A 25,828-nucleotide genomic window follows, 5' to 3' on the forward strand; every position below is an offset into this window, starting at 1 on the left:
TTATGAGCAACTAGCTATTCATAATTTCATACTAAGTTGGAGCAACTTAAACTGACAGGTCAAATGTCATCCAGACTCAATGATTTATTCACAGTGACACACACACAATACATAAATCAAATACGAGCATAGTATAACTTAATATTACAAAATAAACTAATGACTATCCTACTTTATTAATATAACACATAAAATCTTACTTGCAAATGCTCAAAGGCATTAGTTGAGACCTCCCATGTTTGACAAAGCAACCGAATAGAGAATGCATACAACACTCTGCAAAGATAAATCAAATACAAATCAGCTAAAATGGCATGTGATATTAACTTGAGATGTGCTTCAAAAGCTGAAACATAGCAAAATTTAGGATATGAACTAGTTTTCCTTTTTTGATAGACAATGTGGGGATGTCCCAGTTGGATTTAAGATCACAGATGCATAAAAAAGTACAGCACAAAGACAAGTAAGCTTTAAAAATATAAATAAGCGAAAAAAATAAAACAAAAACACCATGAAAGTAATGGAACATGATGATACAGTAATAAACAATAAATAGTACACATCCATAAAGATTTGTGGTGGTTGGAGACGTAACACTTGCACAAAGAACATAAAGCAGAAAACGCAAACCATGTCTTACAATTTATGAGAATGGGAATGTTCTTACTTAGTTTTGTTTGTGTTTTTAACATAAATAACACATTTCAACACAGCCATAGACCATTACAAGCAGTTTTTTTACAATAACTGCAAGTTAATGCCCGCAACATGCAAGATAATGTTTCTTTTTTTTTCAAATGTACGCAAAATTTTTAACAGCAGCAAACCCAAAAAAGTTTATATATATATATATATATATATATATATATATATATATATATATATAAAGTTGCAGAGGCCAGCAGATGACCAGGATATGATAACATTCATAAAAGATACCATACGGGTTCACATCCTTGCAAAGCATTGGAGATATCATCTGAATAATCAGTGGTGCCACAGCAGAGTGTGATGCCAGTGATGGAAGAACACTCAAGAGTTTGAGCTGCCCAAAAAAAAAAACGAACAGGATAACCGGATCAATATGACACAGGACTACCCAATAACATTTATACAAACTTATCTGCAAGCAAATAGTTATGATTACATTTTGCATGTAAGAGAGAGAGAGAGGGGGGGGAGTAATATTCACAAGTTACCAAAATTTCAGGTGGTTGCCTTCTATTAGTGCAGATGATTCTACTGTAGAAGAGGACGACCAGCAGCAGAGAAAGACCTAATCTCTGATCCACTTTCCCAATAGAAGCCAAAGTATCAATAGCAGAGAGCTGAAGATTTTGATGCGTGACTAAAACAGAGACAACAGCACCAAGCAAGAACGGCATCCCTACATTAAGGAATAGAAAAGATATCACTGAATGATAATGTGATTCAAGACCTACATATAACACCTTGATCCAGTGGTGTAACAATCTACAAATCAGCTGCACTGCAGCTCAACACGTACTTAAAATTGATATCAATCACATGATGATCCAGCTCAATCTATGTGAATCAGCAAAGTTTATGCAATTTAGGTCGTTTTATTTCAAGACAACCTTAAGGTCACTTGAAATTTATGAGTCACTAATGCTGACATAAACCTGCAACTTGTAAATTGTATCAAAGTGGATAGAACTTTTCATACAAGAAACAGTCGAGAAAAGCATGTTTCAAGACCTGAACTGGCTAGAAATCCATATTATGTTGTATGTGATTAATTTGATGAGCCTACAAAACCACCAATACTCTGTCAACTTCCGATTAATTTAGTGAACTGTTTGAATTTTAATTAGCTGTAAGATATTTACTTGTACCTGTGCAAAGACTTTACACCACCAAAGAAAGCTATTTTAGGAGTAAATATTCTTCATTTTTTGGATTTCTATTTGGAAGATTTGCTTTCCGTATCAGAAATGTAAATCAAGGAAACATGGACAGAATATTTATGGGTGTTTTCTTTTGAAAAAGGAACTTGTGGCCTTTTATTCACCAAGTGATTTCCATTTATATTTCACTTTCAATTCGTAGCTGTTTATCGTTGGCATTATTGTCTGCCTTTCTGTAATTGTGAATCATTTAAAACCACAATTTTTTTTTAACTATATGACATGATACCATGGACAGTGACTGTAGTGAAAATTTGGTTGAATTTGGCAGATCCTCATGGAAAGAAGCTCACCTGGGTGTGCACCAGTTAAAGTATCATTAGGACAAACGAAGATTATTGCTCATTTCACTTTGGTGAACTTCCTGATTCCATAAGAAAAAATCTGAAAAGCACACATAAGTTGCAAGAGTTCATCCTCACTCTTTTGTACCTCCAATAGTCACCAATCCACCAAGACACATCCTTCACGACTACTGTCATTGGTCAATAAAGTATTAAGAATTCCCCTTTTTATCATCTTTTCAGCAAGTACCTCAAATTAGCAGCCGTTACAACTATTTTATGTTTTTATGTTTATATTTCAGCTTTTCTATCTGCCAGTAACTCCAGTCATCGTTTGAAAGGGAAGGCAATCACAAAATAACTTGGTGTGAGCATTTGGAGAAACTAAGAGCTAGAGAAGCTCGAGCACCACTTGGAATATTTAAGGATTTGAATGTAAGATGAAGATGAATATAGAGGACAAAAAGAGAGCAAAACTCTCAATTAGGGGATGAAAAGAATTTCAAAAATCATAAATTTATCATAAAGCACCAACTCATTGGCTGTGTTAAAGGTCACATCAATTTGCATCTTTTGATGTAACAATATATTAATCATTTTTTAAGTACCTGTCAAATGCCATTTTGCTATATAAAGGTTGAAATTTCAGAAGCTACAAATATCAGTTCACACATTTTTTTCTATATTGCTTGGTTTCCACTTCATGGTAAAAGCTTAAGAAGAATTTGCCAATTTCAAGATTAATATAATTTTTTCCTGCTTCCAATTTAGCAAAAAATTACAGCCGTTGCTTCCCACTTTAATCTTCCATATCATGTCTAAATACACACATATATGCACGTGTGCACATATAAAACCTGCCAAATGGATCTTCACATGCATGCATAAATTGAATTGCAAGCAATTCATTTGCTTTTATTATGTGCAGTTCATTTTCTTTTCTGGATTTTCAGTAGGAATATGACAAATAGGGTGCACACAAAGGCTGATGCATTTTTTATTCACATTTTTTAGCTAGCAATTTACAATTTGTTTAGAATATCATATTTGCAAAAGCATGACTTTCTAGGTCGTGAAAAGATCCAGACTTCCAACACTTCTTCAATCTCCCAATAAATGCAGAACCCAGACACTAACTAAATTAGTGGCTAACCTGTCATCAGATAATCTTGGGATTGAGAGACAGGCTTTGGTTTTTCAACAGCCGTTGACAAGTGGCCCCTTAGTTCAGCAAGCCACGCATGTGATTTATCACAATATTCACTGTTGTCAAACTCTCTTTTGTGAATAGCACTTAAGCAGTAAGCATTTACTGAATGCAATGGATCCTGAAAACAAAAAAATTATAATAATAATTGACAAAATAAGGATAAAACATAAGATATCATATAAAATGTCCTTAACCTATGTCACATGGATAGGGACACAGGAATGGGATACCATGTAGGTATGCTTGGTACGATATGATAATTCTCAAAATTAGGACACAGGGACATGGTTGTATGCACACATATATGTATGCATGTATGTATAAAAAGTAGGATTCAACTGAATACAAAATAAGTAAACATGATCATGAAAAGAAATAGATAAAGTTAATGACACAATGTTGACCGCACTTGAAACTGATTTGAATGTAACCATAAAGCATTCTGGAGTGTCCACAATGTGTAATGCTGTGTCGTGTAAAGACAGGATACACGTGCTAAGTGAAGTGACTGTGTGACATAATCCTCAGCATGTATATGCAACCAGATATAATGCACTGAAATTGTGCAAAGTCAATAATCATCAAATATTTTCAATGTGCATGAACATGAGAACGTAAACATAAGCTCAACTGTATAACTGATCTAACACCTAGTTAGTTTGCTCATACAGATGTGCTCAAGCATATGCATCTGCATGTGTGTGTCGTCTATGCATGTGTTTACATACTAGAGAGAGAGAGAGAGAGAGCAACCAGTCATCAAACAGCTAATTCCATGCCATTCAAGAAAGACACGCCCCAAGATACTTCACCAAGCTCACAATAGTATCCACGCACACACACATATATGTGTGTGCGTCTTGGGGCAAAAGAATTTTCTAGAAGATGAATCACTAAGATAAGTAACATTGAAAAACTAAAATCAGCACTGCGACAGGAATTGGAAGAACCTGAAGCAACAAATGATGCAAAAAATTGTGGGCAACAAATTCAGGTTTTGCAATATGAAGAAATCTCTCATTGCTGACTGAGAATCTATTCGCTGAAGCCAACAAATCTGTTATTAGCCTCTCCAAGGTGACAAGTAAATCAGATGCAGCCGCTTTAATAGACTTAGCAGGAGATGCCATGAGATGAATTGCAGGAAAAATGAATAAAAACTCCTCTCGTAAATAAAAAAAACTGTCATTTGTCTTGTTTGATTCTGCAAGAGAAATGTGACATTTGCATGCATCAACAACCATAATATAAAATTAAAGCACAACTGGAAGCAGAATAAAAGGGTGAGCTTGAGTACACAATTATTATCAGAGAGAACACAAGAACATCAAAAACATAAGCAAATGTGACGTGAATACAAATGAATGGACTCATTACAGATCTTTAAAGATACAACAACAACAACAACTACGCCTTCATCCCAAAACAATTGGGGTCAGCGATATGAACCAAAAAAGAAATTCATTTTGGGTCTTCCACATGAATCCTTTTCCTCCAATCATTTCTATCCAACGCCATGTCCTCGGTGAGGTTCAAAGCATTCATATCCTTTCCTATCATCTCCATCCAAGTCTTCCTAGGCCTACCCCGACCTCTTTTAACTAATATATTTTCCCATTTCTCCAACCTTCTAACTGGAGCATCATTAGGCCTTCGCCGAATATGTCCAAACCACCGTAAACGATTCTCTCGCATCTTATTTTCAATGGGTGCAACACCTACCTTCTTACGTATCTCTTCGTTCCGAATCTTATCTTTTATTGTATTTCCACACATCCATCTAAGCATCCGCATCTCAGCTACACTCATTTTTTGAATATGATGTCTCTTGGCAGCCCAACATTCCGTACCATATAGTAAAGCGGGTCTAATAGTCGTCCTATAAAACTTTTCCTTCAACCGCAATGGCATTCTACGATCGCACAGCACTCCAGTAGCACTTTTCCATTTCATCCACCCAACCTTTATCCTATGATTTACATCTCCATCAATTTCTCCATACTTTTGAATGATGGATCCCAAATATTTGAAATAATCATTCACCGGTATATCTTGCTCACCAAGCTTCACTACACTCCCATCCCTACTTCGTTGCTTACTAAACCGACATTCCATATATTCAGTCTTACTCTTACTCAACTTAAAACCTCTAGCTTCCAATGTCTGTCTCCATAATTCTAACTTAGCATTAACCCCAGCTCTAGACTCATCAATCAAAACAATATCATCAGCAAACAACATACACCATGGTACATTTTCTTGAATTGATCTCGTAAGCTCATCCATCACTATCGCAAATAGGAAAGGGCTTAAAGCAGATCCTTGATGTAACCCAACCGTTATCGGAAAATTGGTTGTCACCCCTCCACAAGTGCGGACATTGGTTACTACTCCTTCATACATATCTTTAATTATACTAATGTACTTGAGAGAAACACCTTTCTTCATCATTGTCCACCAGAGAACGTCCCTAGGTACTCTATCGTATGCCTTCTCTAAATCAATAAAAACCATATGCAAATCTTTGTTCCTCTCTCTATATCTTTCAATAAGTTGTCTAAGAAGATGTATAGCTTCCATAGTTGATCTTCCAGGCATAAAACCAAATTGATTCTCCGATATCATGACAACCTTCCTCAACCTAGACTCAATCACCCTCTCCCAAAGTTTCATAGTATGACTCATGAGTTTTATACCACGATAGTTTGTGCAATCTTGTATATCACCCTTATTCTTATATAAAGGCACCAAAGTACTCTTCCTCCACTCATTAGGCATCTTATTTGTTCGCCAAATCAAGTTAAAAAGATTTGTCAACCATTCTAAACCTTTCTCTCCCAAGCATTTCCAAGCCTCGATAGGTATACCATCTGGGCCAACTGCCCTTCTTGATTTCATTTTCTTCAAAGCCTCTGCAATTTCTTTCTTTTGAATATTGCGCATGAAGTCACGATTTATCTCATGAAAAGGAATGGAGAAGTCTCCAAGATCTTGAGCATGACTATCATTAAATAGCTTATCAAAATAATCTTTCCATCTCTCCTTAATCTCCTCATCTTTGACTAAAACCCTTTGCGTTTCATCTTTGATACATCTAACCATACCCAAATCCTTCGATTTCCTATCTCTCATCTTTGCAAGCCTATAAATATCCTTCTCGCCTTCTTTGGTATCCAACTTGTCATAAACCTCCTTATATACCTTAGCCCTCGCGTTTCGAACAACTTTTTTAGCTTCCTTCTTTGCTATCATATACTTCTCCAAATTCTCATTATCACGACTCTTACTTAGATTTCTATAACACTCTCTTTTAACCTTAATAGCTAATTTGACATCCTCGTTCCACCATGATGTATCCTTACCTAGTGGTGCACCGCCTTTAGACTCACCCAATACCTCCTTAGCTACTTTTCTCATACCACCCGCTATCTTATTCCGCATTGATTCTGAATCCTCCTCGAGACACCAATCAACTTCCTTAACTACCTGCTCTACAAACATTCCTTGTTTAGCTCCTTTCAGTGCCCACCACTTAATTCTAGGATCTATCCTATGTCTATCCCTTTTGCGGCATTGTCTAATTCTAAGATCTAAAATTAAGACTCTATGTTGTGTAGCTACACTTTCTCCTGGTATAACCTTACAATCGATGCAACAACCCCTATCTCTCTTTCTAAGTAGGAAAAAATCTATCTGACTCGTATTAACCCCACTTTTAAATGTTACTAGGTGAGACTCCCTCTTCCTAAACCAAGTGTTTGCTAAGATCATATCATAGGACAAACAAAAATCTAAAATCCTTTCTCCACTTTCATTTCTTTCTCCTATACCATAGCCTCCATGGATATTCTCAAATCCATCCCTACTAATGCCTACATGTCCATTAAGGTCACCGCCGATGAAAAACTTTTCTCCATAGGATGTCTCTTGTACTACTCCATCTAAATCTTCCCAAAATTGATGCTTAATGGAATCATCTAAACCTACTTGAGGTGCATAAACACTAATAATATTAATAATATCCGTACCTAATACTAATTTAATAAGTAAAATTCTATCACCCTTCCTACGGACCTCAACTACATTATCTATAAACTGACGACTCATAACAATCCCTACTCCATTCCTATTCCTATTCCTATTTATTCCTGTATACCAAATCTTATATCCCCAAGGTTCTATCACTTTAGCTTTCTCACCTACCCATTTGGTCTCTTGAAGACATAAAATATCAATCTTTCTCCTACACATAACATCTACTAACTCTACCAACTTACCAGTTAAAGACCCTATGTTCCAAGTGGCTAACCTAATTTTATGGTCTTGGACTAACTTCTTTACCCCCACCCGTCCAACAAAGTGAGGGAACCCTTGCCTATTTGACACCACACCCGGGCGCCGGTGTGACGCGTCGCTTCTGGGCGACGACCTAGCAACCCTTGCACATTTATCACTGCCTCCGGGCCTAGAGAGTACAGCGCGTCGCTCAGTAGGGAACTCCCCAACGAAATTCTCATATTGGTTCATTTTCATAGGATATGACAAAGTTTTTATGCTGGCTGTCACAGGCCTACCGCAACCCTCCTCCTTTATCCGGGCTTGGGACCGGCAGTGTATAACTACACAGGCCTACAGATCTTTAAAGATAATTCAGAAAAATCTTTAGAAGAAACAGTCACACAGAGAATGCACAGCCACATCAGGACGCTGCTCTCCCCACAAGAAGACTAAACTAAAATCTTATATTGAGAAGCCATATAGAAGTAAACCAACCATAAAAGTGGGCATATAATAAACAGAAAAACTCTTGTCTCTTTTTTATCTAATATATCCAATGTTGTAAGTACCATACTTTATCGTATGATATGATACGATATGTATTATAACTACGGCCTAACTCGATACGTGAGTGTGCATCGTATCCGTATCGGTTGTATCATATGATACAACCCTATATCGTATGATACAGGGTGTATTGTACGACACGTGTCTGTCGCACTTTAAAAAGGTTGAAACTCGACTTTTTTAGGTTTTAAAGACCTCTCTATGGCCGATTCTCTCTTTTGTGTAGAGGCCTTTAGAGGAGAGCCCACGCACCCTAAGAGGTGTGAGAGTGATTTGGGTGCCGCCGATTCATGCGCAAGGGAGAGGCTTTTGCGGATTTCTCACATAAGAGTGCATTTTCATCTTCTTTTTCACTTAGAGTAGGATAAGGTAACAAATCCATATTTTTTGCTTCCTATTTAATTTTTTTGGGGGAAGATGGCATTAGATGATCCGGCATGACAATGGGGCACTCAAGTAGTGAGTGACAACCGATTGAACATCAAGTGCAACTATTGTCATCATATTTTGCATTGTTCTTGTGAGATATGCATGCAAGATTATCTATATTAGTTGATGTTTGATGGTCTTTGTTAAAATATAGTCTCTCTCTCTCTCTCTCTCTCTCTCTCTCTCTATATATATATATATATATATATGCATATGTATCTATATATATAAAGAAATGTATTCCTTTTATAATACCCAATAAATGTATTCCTTTTATAATACCCAATAAGGGTAAATCTGTCTTTTTCTCCATTTTACGCATATTCATCTTTTTGAATATGTATGTAATTTAGCTTTTTATTTTTTTATTTTCTTTTTATCTTTTTTATTTTTTCTTTCCTTTTACACCTTAGAGGGGCCCACATCATAGACGTTGGGACCCCTCCAACAATCAGATTTATGACCGTTGGAGGGGCTCCAACGTCTATTTTGGAGCCCCTCCAAGGCTCCTTGTGTATTATAAATAGGGGTGAATCCCCTTGTATTCTTCAAGCTTTTTAGCAAAAGCTCTCCTTCACTTCAATAAAGATGCTTTTTATTGTTATGCCTTTGAGCATTTGTATTCTCTTTTATGTGTTGTGTCTTTGTGCATACTTGTTTCAAATTCTCTTTTTTGTGCCTTTGTGCACACATCACACGTTGAAGACTTGGTGCCTTTGTGCACATTGTCTCTTTGAAGACATTTTTACATGGTATCAGAGCAAGGTTTCTAAAAGGATTGTTCGTGATTTGCATCATCTCAGTGGTCTCCTCGAAAATCGTGCTCATTCTTTTTTCTTACATTTTGGCCTGGAGAGCTCTTACAACTCATTTCTAGTGAAGCACACCATATCAAGTAAGCCTCAAAGACTCGTTGCGGTAAGTGCATCTACTCTTGAAGTCTCTCTTTGTGTATCATACAAACTTCTCCCATGGCGGAAAAAGATTCTCACTTTTCTCTTGGTTTCAAACTCAATGGGTCAAACTATCATGTTTGGGCCGAAAATATGGAAGCTCACATCAAAGGTAAGGGACATTGGGGGTACATCCAAGGTTCAATACCGAAACCGGAGCCAAAGATTACGATGGTTGAAAAAGGAAAAATAAAGATTTTTGATGGAGAAGAAAGAACTAAAGCACTTGAGGAATATAGCAAAAAGCATGAAGAGTGGGAGATGAAAAATTATAAAATCCTATCATGTATTTTTTCTTCGGTTGAGACAAGGATCAATGCAAATATTTTAAAATCCAAAAGAGCATCTCAAGTGTGGGAATATCTTGAGAGGATGTATACCTCAAGAGACTTATGTCACAAGTATTATCTTCAAAAGAGAGCTTTGACTCTCCAACAAGGCAAAATAACCATTAGAGAATATTTCACTAAATTGTTTTCTATTTGGGATGAGCTTGCTATGCTCGAACCAAAGTGGAGTGGAGAAGTCATTGAGCTTCGCCTTAAACAATTGGAAGAAGATTGGTTCTTTAATTTTTTAAATGGGCTTAGACTCGAATTTGAACAAATAAGATCTTCTCTCCTATCTTCTTTTACTTCACCTCTCCTTGAAGATGTTATTACTAAATTAAGCAGAGAAGAGACCCGTTTGGGAATGAGTAAATCAAACCCAAGTGTTCTTGCCATACCTTCAAATAAAGATAAAAATGAAGGTGCTTATGTCGTCTTTAGACCCGAAAGCAATTTAAAATCATATAAGCCTCCCCATTTCAACAAAGATCAAAATCAAAATCAAAGAGAAGAAGAAGGACAAAGTAAAAGATGGAATCAAGGAAGGGAGTATGAAAAAATTATTTGTCACTTTTGTAAATAACTGGGACACATTAAGCCGGTTTGTCCTAAGTGAAAGAAGAAGGTAGCCATGTCTACCACATTTCAAACACAAAGAGAAGAGAATCCATCTGCTTCCAACAATGGGGCATTGTCATTGAGTCAAATCATGAAGGCTCTTCAACCCATACTTAAAGGATCCATTTCCGATGCCGCTATGTCTTCTCCTCCTGGTAAGATCTCTTAGCTTTTAAATTTGGGTGCCTCTTTTCATATAACTCAATTTTTTTGCACTTTCCGAATATTCAAAAAATATTTTTTTATCGTTTGTTTCAATCGCTAATGGTGCTTCTTTTGAAATCAAAGGAGTTAGAAATTTTGAAAAACACAATTTCTTTATTCCAAAAGTTAGATTTATACCAAAATTAAATTTAAACTTGCTTTCGGTTTCTCAACTCTCGAACCATGAATGTGATGTTAAGTTATCATCAAATAAATGTTAAGTACAGGATCGTGAAGTTGATTGGAGAAGGCTCTAGAAAAAAAGATCTCTACTATATGGAGTTTCTACAAATTTCAAAACATTCTTTTTATCTATGTCACACGGACTCGGCTAAGGAGGTGCCGCACCCGAGTCGACATGCCCCGACACGGGTGCGGACTCGGGTGCGGCTTCGGACTCGGCGCGGACTCGGTCAACGCCGAGCCAGACTCGGTCAACGAGTCCAGGTCGAGTCCGTCCACATTTTAGACTCGGTCAACTTTGACCGAGTCCAAAAATGTCCCTAAAAAACCAATTTTTTATATTTTTTATTTAAAAATATATATATAAAAAGAGGCACAATGTTGCAGTCACAGACTGTGACAGACTGTGCACAGTATGTGCAGTGTGCACAGTATGTGCAGTGTGCACAGTATGTGCAGTGTGCACAGTATGTGCAGTGTGCACAGTCACAGACTGTGACTGTGGCATTTTAAAAATAAAATAAAATTATATATATATAAAATTATATTTTTTTTTTTTTTGTCGAGTCCCCGTGTCCAAAAATTTTAAAATTGTGCCGCACCCGTGTCGCACCCGCACCCATGTGACATAGCTTTTTATAATATTGCCCAACATAAAGATATAAATGTTTGGCATAAAAGACTTGGAGATCCTAATGTCGGCAAGTTTTCTTATTTGCATTTTGTTAAGGATCTTTGTAAAAGTAACTTCACTTGTAATGATTGCATTCTTAAAAAAATGAGAAGCTTGTCTTTTGAACAAAGATCTATGTTTATAAACAAACCTTTTGAACTTGTGCACTCGATGTATGGGAATCAGCACCCGTGATATCTAAAAGAGGATTTGCTTATTATGTTATTTTTGTTGATATTATTCTAGATTTTGTTGAATATATTTTCTTAAACATAAACATGAGGTCTTTGCGTTGTTTAAGACATATCATATGATGATTAAAAATCAATTTAATGGTAATTTAAATATTCTTAAGACCGATTCTAGAGGAGAGTATCTTTCAAATGATTTTAAAAATTATCTTAAAAACCATGGAATAGTTCATCAAAGATCCTGTCCAAAAACACCTCAACAAAACGGTCCAGCTGAAAGAAAACATAGGCATATTATTGAAACAACTAGAACTTTACTCATTTCTCAAAACATTCCTAAAAGATTTTGAGATGAGGCGGCTCTTGGATCAATTTATCTCATAAATCGCTTTCCTTCAAAAAATCTAAACAAAACTTCACATTTTGAAATTTTAAATCAAAAGGAACCCGACTACAATAGGTTAAGAATCTTTAGATGCAAATGTTTTGTTTTTACCGACAAAAATGACAAACTCTCACCAAAAGTCATTTCTTGTGCATTTCTTGGATATTCCAAAAATCAAAAAAGATTTAGATGTTACGATGTTAAGAACGATAAACTATATGTTTCTAGGAATGTGACTTTCTTATAAAATGTTGGTGGTTTTGAAGAAGGTGAATCCCATAAAGAGAATATGGATTACTCTTTCTTGTTTGAGTTACTATCTAGAGATGATGATATTTTTAGCGATGATGAGCTCAATGATTTTAGTGAAAAAGAAAATATAGTTGAAAAAAACCATTCTTTTTATCAACCTATTGATCATCCTATAGAAGAAAGAACATCTAGTGATCTTATTACTTATACACATAGAGATAAAAACAATTTTAGAAGTGCAATTGAAAAATATAGTAAATCCAGTGAACCTTCTTGCTCAATAAATAATTCTCGTAGAACTGAGAGAACTAGAAAAAATCCTTCTAGATTTATTTCCTATGAATCTTTCTCACCAAAACATAGAGCATGTCTTAGTGTTATTCATTCTTATATAGAACCTAAAAACTTTAAAGAAGCCATAAAAATGATAGAACGGAGAGATGCAATGGATAATGAACTTAGAACCCTTAAGAAAGCCAAAACTTGCGAATTCCAAAAACAATAGGATATAGGTGGGTCTTCAAAGTTAAAACCAAGAGTGACAGGTCTCGTGAAAGATATAAAGCCCATCTTGTTGTCAAGGGGTATAGTCAAGAATATGGTATTGATTACGATGAAACTTTTGCTCTGGTTGCACGAATGGTTACTGTTAGGTGCCTAATAACAATTTCATCTATTAAAAAATAAAGCATATATCAAATGAATGTTAAAAATGCTTTCTTAAATGGAGATTTACATGAAGAAGTTTATATGGATGCTCCTCCGGGTATGAATGTGCCTAAAGGTAAAGTTCTTCATTTCTGAAAAGCTTTATATGATTTGAAGCAAGCTCCCAAAGCTCGGTAAGATCGATTTACCAATATAATGGTAGAAAATGGTTTTGTTTCATGTTATACTGACATTGCTCTATTTGTCAAGAATTCTAATATAAGTATTGTAATTTTGTTATTATATACTGATGATATGTTGATCAGAGGTGATGATGTAATAGGAATCAAAAGTATCAAATCTACTCTAACCGAAAAAATTGAAATGTCAAACTTAAGTTTTTTGGCATATTTTTTTAGCATTGAAGTTGCATATTCTCACAGGGGTTATTTTTTATCCCAAACTAAACTTGCTTGTGAGGTCATTGACAAGTCAGGTATTTCAGATGACAAAACTTCTGATACTCCTAAAGTAGTAGGAACAAAGATGAAGATTGATGATGGGATTCCTCTAGAAAATCCTACTCCTTACAGGCAACTCATTGGTTCATTATTGTATCTTAGTATTACCAGGCCAGATATCTTTCATGTAGTGCATGTTGCAAGTCAATTCCAACCTACTCCTACATCAGTTCATATGAGTGTTCTTCGGATTATCAGATATATGAAGGGATCCATAAATAAGGAAGTATTTCTATCTTCATCTTCTGAGTTAAATTTAATTGCTTACACCGACTCTGATTGGGGAGGTGACTCAAATAACCGTCACTCCACCACTGGCTTTTGTATCTTTTTAGGTGAATCTTTGGTTTCGTGAAGATGTAAGAAACAATAGAAGGTATATCTATCTTCTACAGAGGCTGAGTATCGAGCCATGACAACCACCACCACGAAAATTATTTGGATTCGACAGTTACTGAAAGATATGGGAGTTTGTGTTCAAGGACCTACAAAGTTATGCTGTGACAATAAAAGTGCTATATATATTGCAAAGAATCACACTTTTCATGAGTCCATGAAGCATAACGAGATGGACTATCACTATGTTAAAGAAGAATATCTAAAGAATGTCATTGATCTACCTTACGTGACATCAGAATATCAACTGGCTGATTTTTTCACTAAGGTGCCTTGTTCTCCTCGTTTCCATTTTCTCCTTAGCAAACTTTCGGTCATCACACTGTAAGCATGAGGGGGGGTGTTAAAATATATATATATATATTCCTTTTGTCATACCCGATAAGAGTAAATCTATCTTTTTCTCCTACGCATATTCATCTTTTTAAATATGTATATAATTTAGCTTTTTATTTTTTAATTTTATTTTTTATTTCCTTTTACACCTTTGAGGGGCCCACATCATAGACATTGGAACCCCTCCAACAATCAGATTTATGACTGTTGGAGGGCCTCCAACGTCTATTTTGGATCCCCTCCAAGGCTCCTTGTGTATTATAAATAAGGGTGAATCCCCTTGTATTCTTCAAGCTTTTTAGCAAAAGCTCTCATTCACTTCAACAAAGATTCTTTTTTTTTATGCCTTTGAGCATTTGTATTCTCTTTTATGTGTTGTGCCTTTGTGAACACTTGTTTCAAATTCTCTTTTTTGTGCCTTTGTGCACCAAGACATTTTTACAGTCTTGTGCAGCTCATAGAGACATAAGTACTTCATATGTGATTTTATGGTTGTATTTTGTGTAATTCATCAATGTTTCATGTGTAACGATTTTTCTAGAATTTTTGCTGATTTTTTCTGATTTTTTTATTTTTTGAAATCTTGAGAAAAAATTTATTAAAAAAAATATGATTTTTTATGATATGCTATGATACATACAACTTTGGGCCCGACCGATATGGGTAATGATACGCTACTTACAACCCTGAATATACCTGCTTAAACCCAACTCAGATTAAGAATTCAAATGATGGTGCCATTCAAGTTAATGACAAATAAAACACCCCTACATCTTACAAAAAAAAATCCAATATCACAAATATCTCAATACATACTAAATAAACTCTGCCTAAATTAGGGATAGAAAGAAGGCAAGGCTTTGAACTTGACTTTTTCTGTAAACAATTTGAGAGCACATGTATAAACACATACATTCACATGCATATACATAAACGACTCTATATATGTGCACCCCCACCCCACACATAAACACATTCACACATGCACATACACGTTAGGACTGGTCCACTGCACATGGACAGTCAAACAGGCAAGTATATAATTATGAAGGCTACTGAGCACAGACCATCAAGCAATTAACATTGACTGCTGTCAAGTGAACTTGACATCTCCCCTTCCATGGTAGTTTTAAGTACAGTTTGTAACATAGCATTATCTTTATGGTGTCAGGTGCACCAAATATATATTCATGTGTGTGCATGTGCACGCCCCTGTGGATACACACAAGTGCACGTGACATGTGAAAGAGAAACAGAAATGCTAGAAAGCAGTAAATGTTATTACCCAGATAAGCAAGAGAGAGAAATATACCATATTCATTTCTCCAGTCCAACAGCATAACTGAAAATTTCAATATTGCAAGCTGTTCATGCTCAAACTCAGCTTTGGTGAGTATAAAGAACAAAAAATTTATGGCAGAAGAAATTCTCGGCATGTATCTCAAGCCACGATTCCTTTGGACAAGAAGCAGTCTCTGTGACAGTGTGATGAGCACTTCAATCCCAGCATATTGGCCACAACAACCACTATAAGAAGACAAGATTGCTTCTAGAAGATCTGCTCCAACCTCTTGAACCTCAAGAACAGACTGGAATGGGCAAGAACAAGTGGTGCATCAGATAGAAATTGGTGAAAACAGGAAAAGAAGAGAACAATCTAAATGGAATCAAATGTAAGCTTGCAAATAACCCGCCCAAACATGATTGTCATGCCTCAATAAAAAACTTAATAGGTAATGGCTAATAGCATGGCTTAAAAGCCCAACAGGTTGACACAGTGAAGTCTGCATCAACCGAGTCAATATTTCTATTGGGTCAACCCAGTCAGTTGACCCAACCTGCAATATCAACCTTTAATATCTTCACTTTTTCAGGTTTTAATTACACATGATTAACATCATATATAGGAATGATGAGGACAAAAATAGAGTTGTATGTCATTAAATTGTACATGAACCATTCTCATATTAGTTTTCATTGAAACGTAGCATTCCAGTGATTATTCCAATTGCTTTTAGTTATTATTTTAGATTGTTTTTACATTGAAGATCTTGATTGCTTTATAAGTTTATACATCATAATAATTAGTTGATTATGATGTTTGATATAGCAGCATGGTGAAACATAAAACACTGAATTTATTCTTTATATGCCCGTGACATTAAATGTTATCTAATTGTTAGTTACATGTTAATAATTGATGTCACAGATATTTTTTGTCATTGCACATAAATTCTTTTCTACTCTATGACATATATTGTTTTTATATAGAAAAAAAAAGTTAGCAGAATCCAGCTGATCCACTGGGTTGACCTGGCCAAGTCATGAGTCAAGAACAAAGGGGTTGCTGAGTCATGAATCACTAAATTTTCAGACTATGATCAATAGACGAGTTTAATTTCACTTAAAGCCCATTCTACATCAACCAAAACTTGAAGAACCATTAAGTTTCTTTACTCTTAAGGGGTTAGCATAACAAAATGTACAAATTACATAAATCACTCGAAACCTGATGTTATTGTGTTATGCAGACAAAAATCGTCAGTCTTGGGTGAAACAATTGTCTTACCCTTCTACATCAAACTGACAAAGAAATACCCAACAAGAAAATCATGATCAGACTATTTTTCACATTTTGATTCACTTGGAAGATGAAAGACTGTTTCAAAGTCTGAAGCAACAAGACCATCAAAACACAATACCAAAACTGTAACTAAACAAATCCTTAAAAAAATAACAATTTACAGTAACACACACAAGGCTGTTTCTCTTCAAAGTCGTCGTTGCAATAAAACAATCTAATCACAATACCAAAATTCCCACTAAATAAGTCAACATGTCCACATCAATGGTTATGTGCAAAAACCAGTTTGAGAAAAGGAATATAACTTCATTCAAATTCATACTTCCTAAATGCATAACTATCAACCATACTGCCAAAAATTATTTTAATCAAACTTATAGTAACATAAAAATGGCACAAATTTTTAAACAAATAATACCATTTCTGTTCCTTCTATGTGCTCCAAGATTATTGAATATGCATCCACCATGCATTCAGCCGATGCACTTAGAAGAGAAAAACCCTGTCAGATGAAACTGAGTAAGTTATTTGCTTGTACAATGCATAATTGAAGTACTGGTCGATCTAAAAAAAATGCTCAGACTTCAAGCATGCATGACATCCAGCATATCAAAAATAATAACGGTCACTAAATTGCCTAAAAACAGTTAACCAAGCTTCATTAAAATAGAGATAAAAAAATAAAGATAAAAGAAAGCCAAAAATAATATAAAATCATTTTTTAAAGATCATCAATAAAAGATATTCCAAAAATAGTGTGTCTTCTTTTAAATCATTTTTGTATTTATAGCACTAATAACATGATATCTTCAACATACCAAGATATAAACAAATGTGTGAGTGTGTTTGCACGTGCCTGTGTGTATGTATGTATGTATATATATGTAAAGATGGACTGACAGAAAATGCATGCTAGACCTTAGTCTTCAATCTGAATTCCAGATGTTAGCCTAAAACTCCAACTTTTACTAAGTTTTGGTCTTGAAAACATTGGCATTCACTAGAAAATGATCCATACATGCAATTGACCAAGTTTTTGTCCAAGTGAACAAATTTATAAATAGCACATTTACCCCCTTTTTCGAATACGATGTGCATGGAGTAAAAGAATGTTTCCTATTTATCACAGGTCTTCTCGACACAAAAGAATCAGGAAGATCATGTTACACAGTTAGAATCTAGAATTAGATTCTCGACCAGGGTGTAACCTATACTAAGTGTGTGTGCATGTGTACTGTATCTCTGAATGAAAGCAGGGGGTGTCACAAACTGAAGTAAATGCTTTGGTGTGCCACTTATGGGAAAGAGAACACCTAGAGATAAGGCCTCTTATGGGTCAACACATGAAAATACAAGAATAAGGCACTAAGGACTGAGAACACTCATAAAATAATGAATATTATTGGGGAATAATCCCTTCAAGAAGTAATACAAGGAATGGGGGCTAACCCCCATATTTATACACATTGTGGAGGCTCAAAGGAGTCGTTGCCAACGGCTAGAAATGTAGCCATTGGATAGAGTCCCACAACTCTTTCGGGGGAGTTCCCAATAAGCCCTTGAGGCTGGGAATAATTATAAGAATAAGAAAATAAAAATAGAAAAACAGAAAAAAGGAAAAATAAATACAGAAACTGTACATGTGTGAAAAGACTAAAATGCCCTTAGGATATATATATATATATATATGTGTGTGTGTGTGTGTGTGTGTGTGTGTGTGTGTGTGTGTGTGTGTTTACATTAACAGGGGGAACCCTACATGAGTTGTGTTTCAAACTAGGAGTCCTCATTAAGATATTATAACATTGCTAATCTGGTTATCGCACTCAATCCACATCATGTACAACAAGATTTGCTAGTCTACACATCCTTTAGTGGATGTTAATGAGTTTGACATGTTGTTCATCTGCTTATAGTAAATATCATGGTGGCTTCATAAAAAATTGGTTACAAATGTTTGCCACCATCAGTACAAATATCACAATTAGGGGTGTCAATGCATCGGGTTTGGTTCGGACTCAAGTGGAACCAGACCCAAACCTGATTGGAGATTATGGTATAGGGTCTGGACCCGGGTCTAATCAGACTCACCATAAGAGAAATGATACCCAGATCCTATAAGGATTACATGAACCAGGCCCAGACCTTACCGGGTAAAATAATATTTTTTTATCATTTTTACATTGAAAATTTGTGGATCTTAATTGGAACTCGAGTCGGGCCCAGTTCTGGTATGAAATTTCACAAACCATACCCGGTTCCATATATTAATCGAACCCTTCAAGTCCAACCCGGATTCAAATTGGGCCTTCTTATTTATCACCAAACCCTGACCCTATAGGGTTTGGTATGGGTCAGGTTCAGGTCAAACCCGGCCCATTGTCACCCCTAATCACAATATTTTCACTTCTCCTTTGAGAATTTGGCAATTTTATCATGATAATCACTTTAACACCAACATTTCAAGATAAAATGGCACTTACATTTTTGACATATTTTTATTTGTTTTTAACAAATATTATGTAATTACAAATTGTTAAAATGTAAAACTGTACATATATGTATATATAATAATATTATATTATTATATATATATATAAATACATTTTTAATTTCTTTCTTTTCTGTATTTTTTTTCCTTTATTTTTATTTTTTGTCTTTATGTCATCTAGTTCAGTTTGAACTAGAATGATTGTTGCTAGTCAAGTCCTGTCCAGACTTGACTAGCAATAGAGCTGTTGGACTGACACAGTCCAACAGCTCTTAATAGAGCTGTTGGACTGACACATTCCAACAGTTCTAAATAGAGCTGTTGGACTGTGCCCAACAGCTCTATTGAGTCATCTTTCAGCTGTGTATATAAAGGGGTGCAGCCCCTCTTGTATTTCACTCCAATGCTTCTTAAGCAATTGGTTTTTCATATCAATAAAGAATACATTTTTATTTTTATTTTGTTTCCAGTTATACCCTTTTTAAGGGTTATGCTTTAGTGTCATTCTTGACACTTGCTCTTGTTAATCAAAGCTCGTGTTTCGAAGATCCCCATTTCATTTCATGGTATCAGAGCCGCGGAAGTACTAAATCTTGAGGAAAAGCTGCCTCGGTTTCCGTGCCCGTTTGCAAAAGTGTTCGCCACTTGAAGAGAAGTGTTTTATCACTTCATTGGAGAAGATTTCACATCTTGTTGTATTGTTTTTTTTTTTTTCTTTCTCATTTTCCTTCTTGTTTCTCTTCTATCCCTATTCTTTCTTTCCTTGTAATCGATGGATGACAATGATAAAGTCACCATCATGCCTATGAAACTAAGCGATACGAACTATGTAACATGGGCTTCAATCATGAAGCACCATATATGGGGAAAAGGCTTATGGGGGATTGTGGATGGTTCCGATTCGGAACCTAAGCTATCTCTTACTAAAAAGGAGGGAGATAAAGACGTCCCTCTATCGGAAGAAGAGAAAATCAAGGCTATTGCCTCATACGAGAAGAAATGGAAAAAATGGAGAATATCTCATGCGAAGATAATGTCATGGCTTATCAATAGCGTTGACATTAAAAAATGCTCAAGTCTTGCCAAATTTGATCATGCCGATAAGGCATGGGAATACCTTAAGAATATGTATTCCCTTAAAGATATTGCACACGTGTGCAACCTCCAAGAAAAAGTTCGAATGATGACACAAGGAGACAAAACTATTCGTGAATATTACAATGGGTTGTCCGAACTTTGGGAAGAACTTTCCCTTTTAGAACCAAAGTGGCATTGTGCCGAAGACATCGAGCTTCGTCAGAAACAACTCGATGTTGAACATTTTTACCAGTTTATCACTGGATTAAGGCCGGAATTTGAAACCACTAAATCGGCCCTACTTCACCGAGGAAAAATTCCTTCTATTGTTGAAACTATTGAAGAGTTAACAATGGAAGAAAATCGTCTCCGGAAAGGTTCTTTAAAAATTGAAGATGATTCCGTTTTAGCCGTGTCTAGACCAGGGAATCATGTTCGATCATATAGGCCTCCTCACTTTAACCGACAAAATGGTGACTATGATAAGAAGAAAGTTATTTGTCATCACTGTCATGAACCGGGACACTACAGGCCACAATGTCCCAAACTTAAGGAGCTGAGAGAAAAAAGAGCTGCAATTGCTGGATCGGAGCCTAAAGATCAGGATGCACCAGTTTCCCTGGCCCAACTAATGGAGATCCTTCAGCCTCTCATCAAAGGTGCCTCTTCCTCATCTGAAGCTTCAACCGGCGCAGCAGCCTCATCTTTTTCTGATTTAGGTAAAATTTCTTGGCTTCTTGACTCTGGTGCATCTTTTCATATGACCCCAAATAATCAAAGTCTATCCAAATGTGTTAAAAATAAAACAAGTGTGTCAAAGGTCTTTACTGCTGATGGGACTTCTCTTGAAATAGAAGGAATAGGAGATTTTGAAAAAATTTATAAAACAAAAAATTTTTTTATTCCAGAAATTAGACATGTTCCCAAATTAAATTTAAATCTTTTATCTGTATCTCAAATTTCTGATTATGGGTGTAATATTTCTTTTTCTTCTCATGGTTGTTGGGTACAGGATCGCCAGTCAGGCAAGCTGATTGGGGAAGGCCATAGAGAAGGAGGACTCTATTACATGGATTTTTTGGAAATGCCGAAGAAAGCTTTTTGTTATAATATTCAAAAAATAGAGTTGGAACTGTGGCATAAGAGACTTGGTCACCCACATATAGCTAAAATCCAACATTTTCCAAATCTAGAGAAATTTTGTAACTCTGAATCATTTGATTGTAAAGATTGTATTCTCGGCAAAATGAAAAGATTACCATTTCAGAACAGAACCTTTTTCTCTTCAAGACCACTTGAATTAATACACTCGGATGTTTGGGGTCCTGCACCAGTAATTTCTAAAGGAGGATTTGTTTACTATGTTATTTTTGTCGATGATTTCTCCCGACATACGTGGATGTACTTTCTCAAACATAAGTCTGAAGTATTTTCATACTTTCAAACTTTTCATAATATGGTTAAAAACAAATTTCAAAATGATATTACTATTTTTCGCACAGATTCAGGGGGAGAGTTTTTATCCACAGATTTTCAAAATTATCTTAAATTGCATGGCATCACACATCAAAGATCTTGTCCTTATACACCTCAACAAAATGGACTGGCAGAACGAAAACATCGCCATATTATAGAAACCACTAGAACTTTATTAATAGCAAATCAAGTCCCTAAAGACTTTTGGGCAGAAGCTGCCTTAACTGCCACCTATCTCATTAATAGGATGCCATCTTCTTCGTTACAAAATATCACTCCCATTGAAAAACTTATGAACATTTCTCCAGACTACTCTAGATTAAGAATATTTGGGTGCAAATGTTTCATATTTACTGACAAAACTGATAAACTTTCCCCTCGTGCGATTCCCTGTGCCTTTTTAGGATATGCTGAAAACCAGAAAGGTTATAGATGTTTTGACTTCAAAAATAATAAACTATATGTGTCTAGAAATGTTTCCTTTCTTGAAAAGGAGAGCTTCTTTGATTTTAGAAAATTAAAAGACGTCACTGAGTACTCCTTTTTGCTAGATCTAACATCAACATCTGATGAATATGACCTTGATTGTAACTTTGATGATGATCCAAGAATTATTGATCTTAATGTTGAAAATGAAGAAGTTCATAAAGATACTAGTATTCAATATTCCAGGCGACAAGAGTCTAATACTCCATGTGCACTTGAGAAATATTCTAACATTCCAACTAGACAATCATCCCGAATCTCGAGGCCTCCAGAAAAGTTTGTATCATACGAGTCTTTCTCGCCCACATATAGGGCAGTTATTGCATTAATTCACTCATATGAAGAACCATCAACATATTTTCAAGCAAAAAATGATATCAAATGGATAGAAGCCATGAAAGTTGAATTAGATGCACTTGAAAAGGCTTCTACATGGAATATTCAAGATCTTCCTCCAGGGAAGAAAACTATAGGATGTCGATGGGTTTATAAAATTAAAACCAAGAGTGATGGTACTCTTGAAAGATATAAAGCCCGTTTAGTAGCCAAAGGTTATGCCCAAGAATATGGGATTGATTATGAAGAAACCTTTGCTCCGGTGGCTCGTATGACTACTGTCCGAACCTTAATTGCCTTAGCTTCTATCAAAAAATGGTCTATTTTTCAAATGGATGTCAAAAATGCTTTTTTAAATGGAAAGCTAGTTGAAGAAGTATATATGGAACCCCCTCCTGGTCTAAGTATTCCTAAGGGTAAAGTCCTTCGCTTAGAAAAAGCTCTTTATGGACTTAAACAAGCACCAAAAGCTTGGTATGATAGGTTTAGTCGTGTTATGATTGATATTGGTTTTCAATTCTGTTTAACTTACACTGCTTTGTTTATTAAGAATTCTGATGCAGGGATCATTGTGCTTCTTCTCTATGTGGATGATATGATCATCACCGGAAGCGATAAACAGGGAGTTGAAACAATCAAAACACTTCTTAAATCTCATTTTGAAATGACTGATTTGGGCTTGTTGAGATATTTTTTAGGCATTGAAGTTGCTTATTCTCCTAGAGGATATTTATTATCTCAGACTAAATTTGCTTTTGATATTATTTTCAGGTCTGGTATTACTGATGATAAGAAAGTTGACACTCCAGAAGTTGTTAATGTTAAAATGAAGATTGATGATGGAGAACTTCTTGCAGACCCTACTCCTTACAGACAGCTTGTCGGGGCACTTTCCTATCTATCCATTACCAGACCAGATATAGCACATGTTGTTCATACAGCAAGTCAATTTCAACATGCTCCTACTTCTGTTCATATGGGAGCAGTCATGCGTATTATCAGATACATCAAGTCCTCTATTTCACGAGGACTTTTCTTATCTTCCTCCTCTTCTCTTGATTTAATTGCATATACTGATGCTGATTGGGGAGGTGATCCCAATAACAGACACTCAACCACTGGCTTTTGTGTCTTTTTAGGGGAATCATTAATCTTGTGGAGGTGTAAAAAGCAGCAGAAGGTATCTCTCTCATCCACCGAAGCTGAATACAGAGCCATGGCAACCACGACCATGGAAGTAGTTTGGCTCCGACGACTGCTTGCTGACATGGGAGTTGAAGCAACAAAGGCTTCACAAATGTGTTGTGACAACAAAAGTGCGATCTACATTGCCAGTAACAGAACATTCCACGAACGCACCAAACACATCGAAATGGATTGTCACTACGTCAGAGAGGAATATCTACACGGGATAATTGATCTGCCATATGTCACTTCAGAATATCAGTTAGCAGACCTCTTTACAAAGCCTCTCGCTGCTCCCCGATTTCACTTTCTCTTAGACAAACTTTCGCTCATTGTACCGTAAGTTTGAGGGGGAGTGTTAAAATGTAAAACTGTACATATATGTATATATAATAATATTATATTATTATATATATATATATAAATACATTTTTAATTTCTTTCTTTTCTATATTTTTTTTCCTTTATTTTTATTTTTTGTCTTTATGTCATCTAGTTCAGTTTGAACTAGAATGACTGTTGCTAGTCAAGTCCTGTCCAGACTTGACTAGCAATAGAGCTGTTGGACTGACACATTCCAACAGCTCTAAATAGAGCTGTTGGACTGTGCCCAACAGCTCTATTGAGTCCTCTTTCAGCTGTGTATATAAAGGGGTGCAGCCCCTCTTGTATTTCACTCCAATGCTTCTTAAGCAATTGGTTTTTCATATCAATAAAGAATACATTTTTATTTTTATTTTGTTTCCAGTTATACCCTTTTTAAGGGTTATGCTTTAGTGTCATTCTTGACACTTGCTCTTGTTAATCAAAGCTCGTGTTTCGAAGATCCCCATCACTTTAACACCAACATTTCAAGATAAAATGGCACTTACATTTTTGACATATTTTTATTTGTTTTTAACACATATTATGTAATTACAAATATACTTACTTTATCGTTATTTTGTCTATAAAAACATGACATAAGTATAAAAGCTTTTAAATTTCTTATAAGAAACTAATGGTTGTTTAATTGTTGTTTTATTTGTTTGTCACTATAAGAACCATCTAGATGCCTAGCCATGTGATAGACAAATGCCTAGAAGCACCACTTAGAAAGATATTCATTTTTTAATATAATGTTAGAAACATTTAGAACCATGACTTGGCATTTTCCATATTTTTCAAATTTCTTCATATTTCAAAACTAAAAATATTCTTTTATAAACTAAGGATGCCCAGGCATTGCATGGCATCAAAGGGGGTGGCCACCTAACATTTTTGCACAAAGTGTGTCTACACGCATGTTCGTGTGTCTGTGTTTGTGGTTGTATGAGTGAAAATTAATTCATATTGCACCAGGCCTCTGAATGGCTTATAGCTAATAACCCAGCAACCCATCACACAACTATGGTTACAATAGTCTAAATTAAACAAATCAAAATGTAAATGATATTTAAGGAAACAATAAAAGAAGAATAGAGTAGATTAACCACATCAGTAGAGTACTTTAACATACTTAGGTACTGTTTGGATGACAATAAAACCAAGTTGAAAACCTAGTTTTTGGTGTCAAGCCAGGTTTTAGCCACAAAACCTGGTTTGGTGGTTGTTTGGGTGTAATCAAACCAGGTTTTGGGGAAAAACTAGGTTTTCAGCCCAGTTTTGCAAAACAGCCCCCCCCTGCCACCCAGCTTTTTCAGCATGGTTGAGGGGGCCTGTTCCCAACCCCATTCCTCCATTTTTTTCTCTTCCATCATTGTGAAAATCTCCCACCCTTATAGTGAGTCCGGCCACTGGCTAGAAAATGGTTGGACTTGTACCACCCT

The 25,828-nt window shown here is 35.7% G+C and overlaps 1 protein-coding gene across 1 annotated transcript in view; it reads right to left on the reverse strand.

Annotated features, from left to right (window-relative positions):
* RST1 (ARM repeat superfamily protein) overlaps positions 1 to 25,828 on the reverse strand; it is a 77,594-nt gene that overhangs the window by 48,703 nt on the left and 3,063 nt on the right. Inside the window, exons 3-9 of the mRNA XM_090018451.1 lie at positions 17,388 to 17,471; positions 15,698 to 15,974; positions 4,373 to 4,626; positions 3,366 to 3,540; positions 1,200 to 1,387; positions 945 to 1,045; positions 201 to 276 (exon numbers count right to left, since the gene is read on the reverse strand). Of these exons, the coding sequence (XP_089874577.1) occupies positions 201 to 276; positions 945 to 1,045; positions 1,200 to 1,387; positions 3,366 to 3,540; positions 4,373 to 4,626; positions 15,698 to 15,974; positions 17,388 to 17,471 (1,155 nt within the window). The remainder of the gene's footprint in view (positions 1 to 200; positions 277 to 944; positions 1,046 to 1,199; positions 1,388 to 3,365; positions 3,541 to 4,372; positions 4,627 to 15,697; positions 15,975 to 17,387; positions 17,472 to 25,828) is intronic.

The sequence above is a fragment of the Nuphar pumila genome, chromosome 10 (assembly GCF_984573655.1).
Source record: "Nuphar pumila chromosome 10, dmNupPumi1.hap1.1, whole genome shotgun sequence".
Taxonomy (NCBI): domain Eukaryota; kingdom Viridiplantae; phylum Streptophyta; class Magnoliopsida; order Nymphaeales; family Nymphaeaceae; genus Nuphar; species Nuphar pumila.